At 36.4% G+C, this 17584-nt stretch overlaps 1 protein-coding gene across 7 annotated transcripts in view; it reads right to left on the reverse strand.

Moving 5' to 3' along the window:
• The window catches only part of ASH1L (ASH1 like histone lysine methyltransferase), a 207362-nt gene that overhangs the window by 161405 nt on the left and 28373 nt on the right, over positions 1 to 17584 (reverse strand). For 6 of the 7 annotated variants that reach the window (XM_070367311.1, XM_070367314.1, XM_070367315.1 and 3 more), the window contains one exon: positions 14324 to 14844. In XM_070367311.1, coding sequence (XP_070223412.1) covers positions 14324 to 14743 — 420 coding nt within the window. In that variant the 5' untranslated portion in view covers positions 14744 to 14844. Of the gene's footprint in view, positions 1 to 2532; positions 2576 to 14323; positions 14845 to 17584 lie in introns of those variants that run through there. The other variant, XM_070367316.1, reaches the window with a different exon arrangement.

Genomic DNA, 17584 nt, shown 5'->3' on the forward strand with positions numbered 1-17584 from the left:
ATATGAACAGACAACCATAAAAAGCAGTATGTGAATTAGTGAGTCAGCATGATGATATTTAGGCTTAATTCTCTGGGACTAAGCAAGTTATGCCTTCTATCAATTTGTTTCAATAATGACTTTTTCTATTAGCAAAATCAACAATGAAATGAGAAATATTTTTCACATTTAGCATATCTTATTATGTACTCCATTAAAACAAACCACAATCAGACTCAAGCAGACATCCCTAACATGCTACACTTTAAAAGAAAGTAAACTGCTCAACCAGCCAAAAGCAATGCTGATTTAGAGAAGTTTCAACTACAAAATGAAAGCAAGAACTGAAGCTGAGCCTGAGGAAACTAATTATGGTAGTTTTAATCTTCTTGGTACATTTATAGCAGAGCTGCACTGTGCAATAGAAGAGATCTGCTTTTCCCCTCCATTTATGGGAGCTTTGATGGGAGCTTCTACAATTGGTGGTATTTTGGGAAAAGAGTGGCACTGACCTTATTTTGTCTTCAAGGCTTAGGGCAGATCTTGGCTGCCCCCTTAACAGTCTGTTTTGTGTGTGTTAAAGGGAGAAAAGAAGGCTTTATTGAAATGTGAAGATCTGGGAAAATTTGCATAATAGCCTCTGCCCTGGAGAAGCTGGGATCTATGCCAACCATTCTCTTCTCTACTACAAAGTAATTCTAGCTCAAGCAGCTTTCAAAGCAAACAATCAGTATGAAGGTAAAACAGAATTCCATTCAAAGCAGAACCTGGAGATAGCTATATACCATCAGGTATTCCTGCTTGAATAACCTTTACAACCAGAACATGGCAGTGGAAAAGTAACAGTGGGATAATGAGGACTTGTGTTCTGAACCTCCCCATAAGTTGATATAAGACTACACTCACAGATGGCACTCAGCTCACAAGTTACAAGTAAGAAGAATGTGACGATCTCTTATTTACCAAATCTTGAATTCACTAATAAGAACTAAGGAGCTTAAACACACAAAAAAATTGTATTTAAAAAAAAAAACACTGGGTAAACATAAACCAGATACCAGTAAGAATAAAAGCTTCATCTGGGGTTCGTCTGGAGACAAACTCTCCCTAAAATCAACTTCATATAGGGTTTATGACTAACCTCTCTATCCAAAGCTTTATTTCCTTTCTTGTCCTGCCCCTGTTCCCCTCAGGACTGAGAAGTATCAAAGAAAAGAGGATACTGAAACCAACCAAGACCCTGCGGAGCGTTCTTGGGTACAAAAGCACCTCTGTATTCCTGTTACTTGGGGGAAAAAAAAAAAGCTTCTAGGCCTTCAAGGAAATTCAAAACAGTAGGCTCAAGCAGTTAACCATTAGGGCTGTAGTGTCACAGGGATCTCGAGGTTTCTCCTGAAGGGACATGAATAACAATCTGGTGTATATCCTTGAGCGTTCTGTAGAAACTAAGACTCCTACCCAGGTGGAAGATGGTGACTATATGCTGGGCACAAGTACACAGACCCCAGGCCGATTATAACCAGATGGTTGGCATTCCCGAAACATCATTGTTACCTTAGCACCAAACAATCAGAACAAAGTTCATGAGCTGCTCATTCTCCTTGCTTGGAGCCCTGCAAACAAATTCTTACTCTGATGCTAACACCCCTGCCAGAGTCTGACTTGCTGCCTGGGCACAAGAGCCCTTGGTTGATAACAATCTGGTACCACCTTTTAGTGGGTGAGTCACTAAGATATGTCAGATGCATTCAAAAGGTACTTGACTACTAAAAATATTTTCTTAAACTAAGAGCCTAATGTGGGGGGTTGTTTTTAACTGGAGATAACATAGATAACTTAGCTCACCTCTCTGTGTTGTGACAAAACAAAGTAAAGTTTTTGTTTGACCTCTTAGAAGAGTAGTTACCAAAGTTGTGCCTTACCAGGAAATTCATGAAACAGCCACAGTTGCAAGCATTACTACCAATAATACTAACTTCTTAAAATTAATGACCTATTGACTATACTAATCACAATAGAACCTAATAAGTTTTAATATGTACATACTTTAAGTAAATGAAAGAAGAGAAAATATTTGAGTAGTTCACTTATGAAAGTTACATGAATAAGCACTATCTTAGGGATAGGCAAACAAATTCTCTTATCCCCAAGCTGTATTTTAAGGGCAGTATTTTTGGTGGTGGTGGCAGTATTTATGCTTATAGATAAACCCACAGTCTATAATTTTATTGAACTATTTTTAAAGCATGTTCTGTGTTGATCATGAAATGCAAAAACTAAAAAGGTCACCTTGACAATTAAGGAGCATTCACTAGTAAAAGACAAATTAATAATTATACTATAATGTGATTTATGTTAAAAACAGAGAAATATATGCAATGGAAGCACAGAAGTTAGAGTAACTAACTCTGCCTGGGAAGGTTCAGGTAACATTTCAAAGAGTTGGGTGACATTTGAGCTGAGTCTTTCCACTCCATCATCCTACTTCTTCTCTCTATTGTATACTGCAACTTTTTTTCTTTTTATTTAGGAACTTAGTAATCTTAAACTTACTTTTCTAATTTCTCATCTTTATCTTAGACAATTTACTTCAAGGCTGAAAGAGAAGAAAAACATGTCACCAAGAATGCCTAGGAGATTTTCCACTTCTTTGAGAATTCCTAACACTCATAATTAACAAACAGTTTAAAAAGAAAAGTTACCAAGTTCCCCTGCCTTTGGCTTTTAATTTTCAGAATCTGTGATTTCTTCAGCAGTCTTCTGTAGCTCCCTATGCATGCAACCAAGGACTAGACAAGGAACTACAGGATAATCATACTTAGCAAGGAAGCCAAAAAATGAAAAGGTGGGGTTCAGGTCTGTCTTCTTCCACCGTTTTTACTGTGAAAGTTACTACTGAATTCTGGGATTGTCTTTTTACTTTCACATACCTACTCAGATGTTAGTAATTCTATGTAGCTTGGCTAAAAACAGTTAAAATATTCTAATGTATATATTTACCATCTGTGAATTTTTGTCAAAATGCTTTTGCACACCTCCTAAACTCCAACTTCCTAATAGAGGAGCAGAACTTTATTACAAGTTCTTGACTTGCACATCAACTTTGAAATGTTTTCCAAAAATGAAGGTAAAATACACATAGCAGACCAGAACTTGACTGTTAAAAAATAAAGAGGGAAAAAAGATCAAATTGAATAGCTCAGAACCTATTCTGTTTAAAGAGTGGGCTCTCATTACTATTTCACTTAAACACTACTTATTTCTGACATCTTTGAGACATTATCTTCTTTTGCTAATATGTATTCCCTCTTTAGAAAATAGATTTTGGAGAAACCAAAGCCTTAGGAACACCATAAATCCAGTTTGAAGAAAGACTCATATTTATATCCAAGGAAGCCACAGTTAATATGCAAACTACTGCCCCTTTTCCCAGGTAAATCTTTACCCAGTCAGATATACCACTCCTAACATCTAATATTAGGTACTTGTTGGTGCAAAGTGATACTTAGTTAAAATAAAGAAGCTAAGGCTATTAAATAGATCCTGTATGCCACCTTCATATTTTTCTACCTTTTTTTTAGTTGGGGGAGAAGGAGTTATTAGATATACAACAAAAATTTCCTTTTCTTCTTGGGAGAGAATTCTTAATTGCTACATTTTTTAAATAGTAGGTTTTGAAAAACTACAGATAAACCTTTAAACAGACCAGCAATGCCCAAGGGTCATATTGAACTTTGCCAGCTATACTCTGAATCCCCAGTTCACCTCATTTCCCTTCCCCCCTTAACAGTTAAATCCTTGCAACTCATCCTTAAACCTGATCTCTAATGCCATCTGCTGTTGCAGTTCTGTGTTCTCAAGAAATTCTACAAACCTGCCCCAGTATTACTCCTACTTGACTTTCACTCCTGCATGAAAACCAAGCGGTGCTAATGGTAAAGAACCCGCCTGCCAATGGGTTGGGAAGATGCCCTGGAGGAGGGCATGGCAACCCCCGCCCCCCAACCGGTATTCTTGCCTGGAGAATTCCATAGACAAAGGAACCTGGTGGGCTACAGTCCATAGGGTCACAAAAAGTTGGACACGACTAAAGCGACTAAGTATGCATGAAGACCAAAGTAGTCAGGTATTAACAGATTTAGAAAATAAAATTCAGGTACTATGTCTTTGGTAAGATTTAATATTACAGTTACAAATGATAGGGTTCTTACTTACTAAAGTAATCCTAAATTTCTCAAATAGAAAAACTTTTCAAAAAAGCAATTTTAACTTTTGAGTGCAATAAAAAGTTGTAAGTTCCCCACTTGTCCTCCATTCTTTATTATTTTCTTAGTGCCCACCTACACTAAAGGGCTGTCAAACTGTTTGACAGCACAATTCACAAACACTCTAGGAAACATGCTAAATTCACCTTTGCCCTTTACTATTTACTTTGTCCTCAAATTAGAATTTGTCTAGCAAATGCTAACAAAAATGTCAACATCTAATTTTAAATACAAGTTCCACTGTAAAGCTTTCCATGCATACTTTCCTGCTCACTACCTTCTCCAAACAGTCCTATGAACACTTCATATGTATTCCTATTATGGAAGTTATCATTTGTTGTTGTTGATAAGTCACTAAGTTATGCCTGACACTTTGCGACTCCATGGACTGCCGTATGCTAGGCTTCCTCATGCTTCACTCTCTACAGGAGTTTGCTCAACTTCATGTCCGTTAAGTCAGTGATACTATCTAACCATCTTACCTTCAACTGCCCCTTTCTCTTGCCCTCAGTCTTTCCCAACATCAGGGTCTTTTCCAGTGAGTTGGCTTTTCGCATCAGGTGGCCAAAGCATTGAAGCTTCAGCATCAGTCTTTCCAATGAATATTCAGGACTGATTTTCTGTAGAATTGACTGGTTTGATCTCCTTGCAGTCCAATGGACTTTCAAGAGTTTACTCCAACACCACAGATCAAAAGTATCAATTCTCTGGCACTCAGCCTTCTTTGTGGTCCAACTTTCACATCCATACATGACTACTGGAAAAACTACAGTATATGGACCTTTGATGGCAAAGTGATGTCTTTGTTTTTAATATACTGTTCAAGTTTGTCATCACTTTCCTTCCAAGGAGCAAGCGTATTTTAATTTCATGACCGTAGTCACTGTCAACAGTGATTTTGGAACCCAAGAAAATAAAGTCTGTCATGGTTTCCACTTTTTGCCCATCTTTTTGCCATGAAGTGATGGGACCGGATTCCATGATCTTAGTTTTTTTAAATGCTGAGTTTTAAGCCAGTTTTTTCACTCTCCTCTTTCACCTTCATCAAAAGGCTCTTTTTTCCTTTAAGTTTCCGCCATTAGAGTGGTATCATCTGCATATTTGAGGTTGTTGATATTTCTCCCAACAATTGTGATTCCAGCTTATGATTCACCCAGCCCCGCATTTTGCATGATGTACTCTGTACAAAAGTAAGCAGAGTGCAATACACAGCCTTGTCATACTCCTTTCCCAATTTTGAACCAATCAGCTGTTCTATGTAAGATTCTAACTTTGTTTCTTGACCCACATACAGGTTTCTCAGGAGACAGGTAAGATGGTCTGATACTCTTATCTCTTTAAGAATTTTCCACAGTTTGTTGTGATCCACACAGTCAAAGGCTTTAGTGTAGTCAATAAAACAGAAGTAGATGTGTTTCTGGAGTTCCTTTGCTTTCTCCAGGATCCAGTGAATGTTGGCAATTTGATCTCTGGTTCCTATGCCTTTTTTAAACCCAGCTTGTTCATCTGGAAGTTCTTTAATCACATACTGCTGAAGCCTAGCTTCAGGGATTTTGAGCGTAACCTTACTAGCATGTGATATGAATGCAACTGTACAGTAGTCTGAACATTCTTTGGTGTTGCTCTTCTTTGGGATTGGAATGAAAACTGATCTTTTCCAGTCCTGTGGCCACTGCTGAGTTTTCCAAATTTGCTGACATATTGACTGCAGCACTTTAACAGCATCATCTTTTAGGATTTCAATAGCTCAGCTGGAATTTCATCACCTCCGCTAGCTTTGTTGTAAGTTATCATACTATATCATAATTACTCATTTACTGCACAGGGAAGGCAATCAAATATTTTATGGAGGAATAAATAAAACATTGCTACAAGCCTACATTAGAGATTATGCTCAAAATTAAAGGATACAAAATTTGACCCTCTTTTGTGAAGTAGAAAGTAAAAACACTAGCCCTGTGATCAGTTTTCTAAAATGTAATAGCCAAATTAAAACATATATTCAAGGTAATGAAAATATTCTGAAGTTAGTGGTGATGGTTGCAAACCTTTGTATGTAGCTTATAAGGGGATATACTAAAAACCACTGAACTACACACTTTAAAAGAGGAAATTTTATGGTGTTAGAATTGTATCTCAATTAAAAATATATAAATTTTATCCAAAACCAAGCTAATCTAATAATATGGCATAATTTAAAGAAACTACTGAATTTCTCTGGAGGTCCAGTGGCTAGGACTCCCTGTTCCCCACGCGGGGGACCCTGGTCAGGCAACTAGGTCCTATATGCACCATTAAGAGTTCATATGCTGCAACTAAAGACCCCGCCTGCCCCAACTACTGATCCTGTGTGCCGCAACTAAGACCTGGCACAGCCAAATACATCAACAAACAAATGGAATCTGTGTGAAACAATTTAAAGACTACTAGGCAAATTAACCAAGAACAGAGCAAGAACAGAGCTAACTGTCATTATTATCTGCATATTTTCTTACTAAAGAAACTACATCAATCAATTATATAATTTAATAAAAATCTTAGGCCAACAGGCCCTAATTAGAATACCTGGATTCAATGAGGGTTTTAATGTCTCCATAAAAATTACATCAGTGAAATTCAAAATTACATCTACAATTTACTGTTTCTTAAATAATCTATTAAGTCAGCATAGTTGTTTCTTTTCCAAGCAAAAAAGTATCTTTTGGCAGGGAAATTACAATTACAGCTGTACATGTTGTTTGTAATTCACTTTGCTCATTCAATCCACTCAACTATGGTAAAATGACATCCAATAAACTATTCAATAACAAAAACTTAACACCAAATCTCAATCTTATTTGACCTAATTTATAATGGGGGCTTCCCCAGTGGCTCAGCAGTAAAGAATTCACCTGCAATGCAGGAGACTTGGGTTCAATCCCTGGCTTGGAAGATCCCCTGGAAGAGGAAATGGCAACCCACTCCAGTACTGGTAACAGGAAAATCCCATGGACAAAGGAGCATGGTGGGCTACAGTCCATCAGGTCACAAAGAATCAGACATGACTGAGTGCACGTGTGCACACACACATAAAATCAGTATACAGTGGTATGATATATCCCCCGATCCCTTTTCTCTCACACAAGTTTCAGTTTTAATCACTTGCTACAGGAAATAAGTATTTTAGTTATTTTTCATTTGTTACAAAAGAGCATGTTTCAATTTTCATTACAAAAGTTTATATGTAAACTAAGATCCCATATAACTAGCTATGCTGCACAATTCCAAAGCTGGAATTTTGTTTAAATACTAAAAAGGAATATACCATTGCCTCGTTTCCTTTTAAGTTAGTGTGTGATAAATACAAGTAAATATTATGACTTCCACCTCTACTTTCACTTTCTAAAATACTGCAACAGAAGAATGACTATACCATTCTGACAACTTATGAAATGACACAGACACTACATAAAGTAACAAGACAGCCAAACCCAAACTTTTATATGAAATTCAAAAGAAAACATTTCTTTCCACTATAAACAAACAAAAATGAGACAGGAAGATCTATTATACATTTAATAGTCAATATATTTCTTATAAAACAATCAGGTGATTTCCACTCTAGCCATATGGCAGGCTAAACACCATAAATATCCATTTACCACAACAAAATAATTCAATCCAGCAATAAAATACCATGGTTGTTGCACTGTGGCCTCTTAGGAAGTAAGAAAAATCTCCAAAGGTCCAAAAAAAGAAAAAGATGTTAGAGTGTGTGTGTGAGTGTGCGTGTGTGTGTCGCTCAGCAACTCTGCGACCCCATGGACTGTAGTCCACCAGGCTCCTCTGTCCAAGGGATTCTCCAGGCAAGAGTACTGGAGTGGGTTGCCATTTCCTTCTCCAAGGGATCTTCCCGACTCAGGGATCGAACCCACGTTTCCTGCATTGCAGGCGGATTCTTTACTGTCTGAGCCACTAGGGAAGTCCCCTCGGTTTTCAGATATTTTAAAAATTCAATTGTTGTTGGGGAGGAAATTCTAGCACACTGCCCACCCCCACCAGGCGTCTATTTGCCAGTCCAAGGTCTAGCGTACACCCTCCAGCTCTCCACCCACAGCAGAATGAGCTGCACACAGGCAGCCTTTTGCTGGGGGGAGGGTCTCAGGAACCCATTTGAACACCCTAAATCTTGGCAAAGCAAATTCAGAGTTTCTCAAAGAAGTGAAGTGAAGTGGAAGTTGCTAGTTGTGTCCGACTCTTTGCGACTCCATGGACAATATAGTCCATGGAATTCTCCAGGCCGGAATACTGAAGTGGGCAGTTTTCCCTTCTCCAGGGGATCTTCCCATCCCAGGAATTGAACCAGGGTCTCCTGCATTGCAGGCTGATTACTTTACCAGCTGAGCTACTCATCTACCAAATAGGTTCCAAGTTTAACCACAGATTTAAAAAAAAAAAAAAAAAAATGAACGAAATATGAACTTTGTAATCAACTGAACAAGTTCTAGAAAAAAACTGTTTTTATTAAAATCACATAAAGTTTATAAACTAATAAGCAATAATGCAAGGAACACTCTAAAACATGAATAATGAGGAAGGATTAGCCCTACCAGATATAAAACATAGTAATTAAAACTACCATGATGGCAAATAGAGAACAATGACACAAAGTGGGAAATCAGACCAGACCCAAGTACACACAGAAATTCAGTGTACGATAAAGGCGGTGTCTCAATTCTGAGGACTAAAAGAAGAATTCTTAAAGTATTAGGACAACCTGCAGTTATTTGGAAAAAGATAAAGTTCGATCCACAACTTATATATCATAGTAAACTTCAAATGGATCAAATATTTATATATTTAAAATGAAACATTAGGGAATTCCCCAATGGTTCAGTGGTTACAACCTAAGCATTCACTGCTATGGATCCTGGTCTGATCCCTGGTTGGGAAACTAAGGTCCTGCAAGCTCTGTGGCATGGCCAAAACTAATAATAATAAAAAGTGAAACATTAAAATATATAAGAACTTTAATAAACTTGAAGTGAAGGCCTTTAGTGTGACATGTCAAATGCTCAAAGCCATAAAAGGAAAGATTTATTAATTAAATTCTTTAAAAAACTAAAGATTTCTGCATGGCAAAATAAACAATAAACAAGATCTAAAGACAAATGACAAACTGGAAAAAAAAAACACTTATTAACCATATTTCTAAGGGCTAAAGAGGCTTAGTTTTTGTACAGGAAAATCCTCTAGAATATACTAATATGCTATGTAAGTGGAAAAATGAATGATGAAGAAAAGTGTATACAGTATAGTACCATTTATATTTTTAAATGGGGAGGGTGGGATTACATGTATTTGCTTGTATACATACATATACATATATATATAAATATATATATATATTTGTGGGAGCTATCAAAGGCACTGATGTTGGAGTTAGAAACGCCTAGAAATTTCTTTGCACCAATTTTGGTTCCAAACAACTTGGTTTTTTTTTTAGTTTTCCAAGTAAGACAACTTCATTATACAGAACAGTTTTCTTCATTTTGATTAAGAAATGTTCTGCTTAGTTGTCATATGGGGGTTATCACATGATTGCTTAAAAAGAAGGGAGAGAAGTATATTGATGGTAACAATGTTTGTTTCCTTTTTTGTCTTTTAAAGTCTGAACCATAGGAGTGTAATACTGATCAAAGCTGCTAGTCCAGTATCCATACTCTTAGGCATTAAATTTGTAACAGTTTTCCATGTCCAAAGTATTCCTTGCTATAGTAATCAGTTGAGAGCAAGTTCAGGGTGAGAGGGGTACCTGAAAATCTCTCAAAGACTGAAACATAAGAGAGAGGACTGTAAAACCTTTTTTTTTTTCATAAGGGGAAAATCCTTATGATGCTAGATTTGGAAGAGATATCTTGGCTATGACATCAATGCACAGGCAATAGAAGAAAAAATAGACGAATTAGAGTTCATCAAAATTGAGAACGGTTGTGCATCAGAGGACACTATCAAGACAGTGAAAAAGACAGCTCACAGCACAGGGAAAAAATATTAGCAAGTCATATACAGAATATACCTAGAACCCTGAAAACTCAGCAACAAAAAAAAAATCCACAATTCAAAGATAGTCAGAAGATTTAAACAGACATTTCTCCAGAGAAGATATGCAAATCAAACAAGCTCAGGAAAAGATGCTCAATGTTACTAGTCATCAGGGAAAAGGAAGGAAAACCACAGTGAGATACAACTTCATACTCTTTAGAGTGGCTATTATTTAAAATACACATACATACACACGAACACTCACACACACAGAAAATAACAAGTACTGAAGAGAATTTGGAGTAACTGAAACCCCCATGCACTGCTGGTGGGACTATGAAATGGTACAGTTGCTATGGAAAACAGTTTGGCAGTTCCTCAAAGACATCACAGGATCCAACAATTCTACTCCTAAGTATAGTACGAAAGAAATGGAACACAGGAATTCAAACAGATGTTTGTACACCAGTGTTCACTGTAGCATGTTTTCCCATAGCCAGAATGTTGAAGCAAACCAAGTACCCACAGATGATGAATTTTAAACAAAATGTGGCCTAAATGTACATGAAATATTATTCAACCACAAAAACGAAGAGGTTTTGGTACATGCTACAAATGGATGAACTTGAAGACATGCTAGTGAAAGAAGCCAGAGACAAAAGGACCAATACTGCATGATTCCAGACAATTTCATAGAGGCAGAAGTAGATTATGAATCACCAGAGATTGGGGGAGGGGGCTCTGTAACAAGACAGATTTATTATTTAATGGTTACAGAGTTTCTATTCGGTATGATGAGATGGTTTTGGAAAGAGATAGTGAGGATGGTTGAACAACACTGTGAATGGAATTAGTGACACTGAATTTACACTTAAAAATGATCAAAATGGCAAATTCTATATTAACATATTTTACAACTTTTAAAAATTAATAATGTTATATATCAATAACAAAACCACAAACTGTACAGTTTAAATGGGTGGATGGTATGATACATGAATTATACCTCAATAAAGACATTTTTTAAAATACCCAGACATATTGAGTCAGAACCAATAAGAAGGTATCAGGAATCTATACTTCTAATAAATATTTTATACATGTATCTTGCTATACACTAGCAAGTATTCTATAAGATAGTTTCTTAGAAGTGACACTGTGGAATCAAGGAATTGTCCATTTTAAATTGTCACAGATACAAGCAAACTGCTCTCAAAAAGTACAGTATCAATATACTCTCCACCAACAGTGCATGAGAGTGCTTGTTTCCCCTATATTCTTGCCAACACTGAACATTATAAAATTTTTTAATTTTGCCAAAATGTAATATAGAAAGATAAATCTCAAAACTAATTAAAAATAAACCAAATACATATTAAACTGTACACTGTGCTGTATGTCAAATCTTATCACAATAAAACTGGGGGAAAATACATTTTAAAAAATAGGACCCTTAAAATCTATAACTTCTACAACTTTAACTAAAAGATACAAAAAGTATCTACTACTTCTCAAAGGAATGAACTAAACTTTAAACTTTAGTTATTAATGTGACAATTCCTAAATTTTGGATTAAAAAAAAAAATGACATATTTGGATTGCTCTAAATAATAGGGTCCATGAGTCAACTACTGTAAATTTAACAATATGTCACATAATTTGAGAAAGGGAAAATTTCACTTAAGGAACTGAACCATTATATTTTGCCGTTATATAAACTGGGCTTCTCTGGTGATCAATGGTAAAGAATCCACCTGTCAACGCAGGCCATAAAGAGTTCGATCCCTAATCCCGGAGGATCCTAGATGTCATGGGGCAACTAAGGCGATGTGCCACAACTACTGAGCCTGTGCTCTAGAAGCCCAGGAGCCGTAACTGCTGGGCCTAGGTGCCACAACTGTTGAAGCCCATGCGCCCTAGAGCCCTAGCTCTGCAACACGAGAAGCCACCACAATGAGAAGCCCGTGCGCAGCAATGAAAAGCCAGCACAGCCAAAAAAAAAAAATTTTTTTACATAAACAGCAATCATTCTAGCAAAATATTTTTTCACAGGGCAATTATTTTTGCCCTCTGAACACTGCCAAAAGAAAACTTCTATTAAGAAATAAAATATATGATCTATGTTTCTATGTTTTTACTAGAAATTTAAGGCCTAATCTTGCTTTAAAATCACCACTAACAAAAACCCAACTATTTTTGAAGAATCCGGGGGGAAATGGTTTGGTTGTTTTGGTAAAGCCTTGCTTTAAAATAAATAAAACAACTCCCTCTCCCCCCACTTCTGCTCCACAAGCTTTCTCAGACTACCAACATGCCTTTTAACAGTCTAGCTTTCTCTCCTGAGCCACTGATGCTCAGTCTTTTTGGAGTGATGAAACCCTTAGTAAAGCTGCTAAGAGCTATGTAAAAATGCATCAAAATGAACACAAAATTCTTCACAGATTATCATAGTCCGAGAGCAATCATAAGAAACCAAACCTTTCTAGAGATCCCAGGTTATAAATCCATATCTTAGGCTGTAAAAAGGGAGAATAGAACACTTACAAGAATTTATCTCATACTAAATACTATACACAAATTTAATTATTTTTTAAAATTGAAGTAAAGCTGACTTACAATATTGTGTTCATTTGAGGTGTACAGCAAAGGGATTCAGCATTTTTTTCAGATTATATTCCATTATAGGTTATCATAACATACTGAACATAATTTCCTGCTCTATACAGTAAATCCACACTGCATATCTACTTCATGTACAATTGTTGATTATACTAATTTGTCTTTCCATCCCTTTCTCCCCTTTGATAACCATAAATTTGTTTTCTGTCTGTAAGTCTGTTTCTGTTTTCTATAAAGATTCATTTATATTATTTTTAGATTCCACATGTAAGTAATATCCTACAATATTTGTCTTTCTCTGACTTACTTTACTAACTATAATATTCTCTAGGTCTATCCATGTTGCTGCAAATGGCAATATTTCATTCTTTTATGGCTAATATTCCATAAATATACATATATGCACATATACACACACCACATCTTCTTAAGCCAACTGTTTGTTGATGGGCACTTGGGTTGTTTCCAATGCCTATCCATTTAATATAGGCATAAACAGTTCCATGTTATAAATGAGAAAAACACAGCTCAGTAAGATAAACCAAATAACCTGTGTGCAGTTATTAAGCCAGGACTTGAATTAGCTTCTGACTCTATAATTCAAGCTCTTCCCATTATTTATGAAGAACTAATTTAGAGGTAGTAACATAGTCAACATTCTATGTTAAAGTAACTGTTGGAAGAATAAGCACCTACTCATTACCACAATTTTGTGAGTATACAGATAGCTTTCCTCAGGAACCAAAAACTATATTCTGCTACAAACAATTTAAGTAGGATATGAACTACTTAAACATTAAAAATAAGTACATATTGTGGGTGCAATCTTTTTACTACAAAACCTATTATTAGCACTATTTTAAAAAATACTATAGAAAGATTACTAAAGACAATCATCTTGAAGCCCTTTAAAAATCAGCTGTGCAAAACAAGCTCTAACATTGTTTCAAATAAAAAGGTCCAGATAAAAAACTTTTTTAATTCATCTTTAGAAAATTCTTGAGGTCAGCAAGAATAGAACCATCCTGAAAGGTAGGTGGTATAATCATTTAACATCTATGAGTGTCAGTTTCTTCTCTGTTATTAACAATTTGTCTATCATCATATTGTTAGTAAGTATGAGGGCAAGATTCAACTCTAGGTTTTCTAACTAAAAATTCAATATTCCTTCCACTTGGCCATGTAGGAACAGCAATCTGGATACACCCCACTTAAAATATTTGCCATAATTTTACAAATTCAAATACATGCATAGTTATACTACCACCCGCTTCTCTTACAAGCCTCAAAATCTGTTTGAGGCTCCCAAAATAGACTATTTAGAAATAACATAAAGATTAAAATAAAAATTCCTGAAATATGTACATAGGTTTGATAAAAATGAGTATTAGTCCAAATAGTGTTAATGATCATGTATTGTCAGGACTTCTACTTACCCGTCTTGAAGGGCAGTGTTCATTCTTTTCATCTGTCATCTTCCCACTTTTAAGTGCTTTCCTTGGGTGCTTGATAGTTGTCTTTATGGCAGGTCGACATACATAGTTCTCCAAGTTCTTTGGAGGTTTTTTAGTTCTCTTAGCCTGAAGGCCAATTTTCAATTTTAAATTTCCTTCTGTAAAGTTTGTTTCTTTCACTGAAAACTGTTGCTGTGCATCAGTCAAACCATTATCTTTCCCTGCTTCAGTGTTTCTTTCCCGATTCCACTTGCGAAGGTCTTCTTCTTCCTTTGTGTTGTTCTCTAGCTCTACTTCTCTCTTGCTGACCAGTGTGCCCGTATTGATGGCAGAGGGACTCTTTCTTGAAAATCCTTCGGAATCAGAACCCAATCCTAACATAGCAGTATTTCTAGGGTCCATCACAAGTGTATGTTATTGCCAAGGAATCTTTTGAAAATTTTATAGAATTGAGTTCCATAAAAAACAGGGTTCTCCAAAACTTGCAACCAGCATCTCTTTCTCTGCAGGATAGACCATAACAAAAATTTATCAGAACAGAGGCAATTATTGATTAACACAAGAAATGGGTATAGAGAGGAGATAAGAACGTCAGGAAGAACCCAAAATCACAGTTAAAATGGATCAAAATGCAGTTCAAAATGGTTAAATTCCCTTAGTTACAAATAAATTTGTATTTCAGAATATGTCTATTATTCTCCAGATATTATAAACAAGCTGCAATGGTATAGTGCAAATCAATGTTTAAGAACCACTGTTAAAATCCAACCAACAAGCTTCTGCAACTGATAGTCAAGCAAACACAGTCTAAGATAAAAATAATATATATTTCAACATTCCTCAGTTTCAAAGGAATATATTTCTCACATTTTACTTAAAGAAAATCAATTTCATTCAAGGTAAAGAATCATATTTTGGGCTAGTTTCAGCACTCCAATCTTATTTATTAAGAGGTGGTAGGTTTTCCAGGTTAAGACTCTTGGGCTGGAATTATCTCTAATGCTGGTTTATGATTCAACTCTGAATCCATATACTCATGAATTCATTCCTTAAAAAATATTTCTAAACATCCATCATGTTCCAGGCACTGGGCAACACCCTGGAAATTACAGTATTGAACAAAACAAATCCAGTTCCTAAATTTATAACCATTATATATAGTGAAAAAGACAAACATTAAGTAACTATATAAATTATTTAGAACAATTGCTATAAGAGGGTGGGATGATTTGGGAGAATGGCATTGAAACATGTATAATATCATATAAGAAATGAATCACCAGTCCAGGTTTGATGCAGGATACCTCCAATTAAAATAAATAAATTAAAAAAAAATTCTAAACACCAGAAGTATATTTTCAAAAGTTTTCCCAATAGCAAACAGTCAGTTGTCACAATTCAATCTCCCAAATCCATAAAATATTTTAAAATCAGAATGCAAAAACACAAAAAACAAAAAACCCAGAATACAGATTTATTGTTTTACAGTAGTTGGTACACCTTACCAGAGAATCTGAATAATCTACACAAGGCAAACCCTTTTCATTAAAAAAAGATTCTCAAGAAACTATATTACTATACTATCTAATGACTACTGAATATAAAACCAAAGTAATTCACTATTCTTGAGGACAAACTAGTTTTTCTTTCAAACATGTATCTGAATATATGATCCAAGACTTGCATCTCGGGAAAAAAAGAACATCCTATCCCTTAGAAGGGGCTTCCCTGGTGGCTCAGATGGTAAAAAATGAACCTGCAATGAGGGAGGCCTGGGTTTGATCCCTGGGGTGGGAAGAACCCCTGGAGAAGAGAACGGCTACCCACTCCAGTGTTCTATCCATGGACAGAGGAGCCTAGCAGGCTACAGTCTATGGGGTCACAAAGAGTCAGACATGAGTGAGTGACTTTCACTTCACATCCCTTAGAAAGTTCCATTTATGAAGTAGAATGGGCTCTCCAAGTGGCACTAGTGGTAAAGAACCTGCCTGCCAATGCAGGAAACATAAGAGACCCAGGCTAGATCCCAGGGTTCGGAAGATCCCCAGGAGGAGGGCATGGCAACCCATTCCAGTATTCTTGCCTGGAAAATCCCATCAACAGAGGGGCCTGGCGGGCTACAGTCCATAGGGTTGCAAAGAGTTGGACACGACTGAAGCGATTTAGCACATGAAGTAGAATATTTTATAGTTTAAACTATATGCCTTAAGACTTTTCTTTCCAATGAGAATGTAGGGCTTTCAAAGCAAATATCATGTGATATAACTTTTAAAACCCATACAAGAACTGTAAACAAAATGCATAGCCCAATGACTGGCCTATCATAGCAAGGCTCAACAGAAGGTGCCAGCAATTTTACTAGTAGTACTAGGAGCATTTTAAGTAGTTACTCAACAAATACTGGCAACTGACTGAAGTGTGTTCCTATTCTATTCATTCACACAAACAGCTCAAAGAGTAATTTTCAAGTCATTTACATATGACAATTCTTGCTGTCTACCATTTCATATATTAACACTTCACAATGGCATAAGGCTCTTCATAATCTGGCTCTAACTATTCAGACTTGTCTATCCCTACTTCCTAAAACACACCCTCTATGATTTAGTCAATTCTGCTTTTTGTTTTTTTTACTGTCCCTAAAAAATTGTGTTCGTTTCTCTTCAGTGTCATGTGCTTTCTATTTATTCCATGATGTGTTCAGTTCAGTTGCTCAGTCATGTCCGACTCTTTGCGACCCCATGGACCACAGCACGTTAGGCCTCCCTGTCCATCTCCAACACCCGAAGTCTACTCAAACTCATCTCCATCGAGTTGGTGATACCATCCAAGCATCTCATACTCTGTTGTCCCCTTCTCCTCCTGTCTTCAATCTTTCCCAGCACCAGGGTCTTTTCAAAAGAGTCGACTCTTTGCATCAGGTGGCCAAAGTATTGGAGTTTCAGCTTCAGCATCATTCCTTCCAATGAACACTCAAGACTGATCTCCTTTAGAATGGACTGGTTGGATCTCCTTGTAGTCCAAGGGAGTCTCAAGAGTCTTCTCCAACACCGCAGTTCAAAAGCATCAATTCTTCGGCACTCAGCTTTCTTCACAGTCTAACTCTCACATCCATACATGACCACTGGAAAAACCATAGCCTTGACTAGACGGACCTTTGTTGGCAAAGTAATGTCTCTGCTTTTTAATATGCTGTCTAGACTGGTCATAACTTTCCTTCCAAGGAGTAAGCGTCTTTTAATT

Source organism: Bos mutus, chromosome 3 (assembly GCF_027580195.1).
Source record: "Bos mutus isolate GX-2022 chromosome 3, NWIPB_WYAK_1.1, whole genome shotgun sequence".
Classification (NCBI taxonomy): domain Eukaryota; kingdom Metazoa; phylum Chordata; class Mammalia; order Artiodactyla; family Bovidae; genus Bos; species Bos mutus.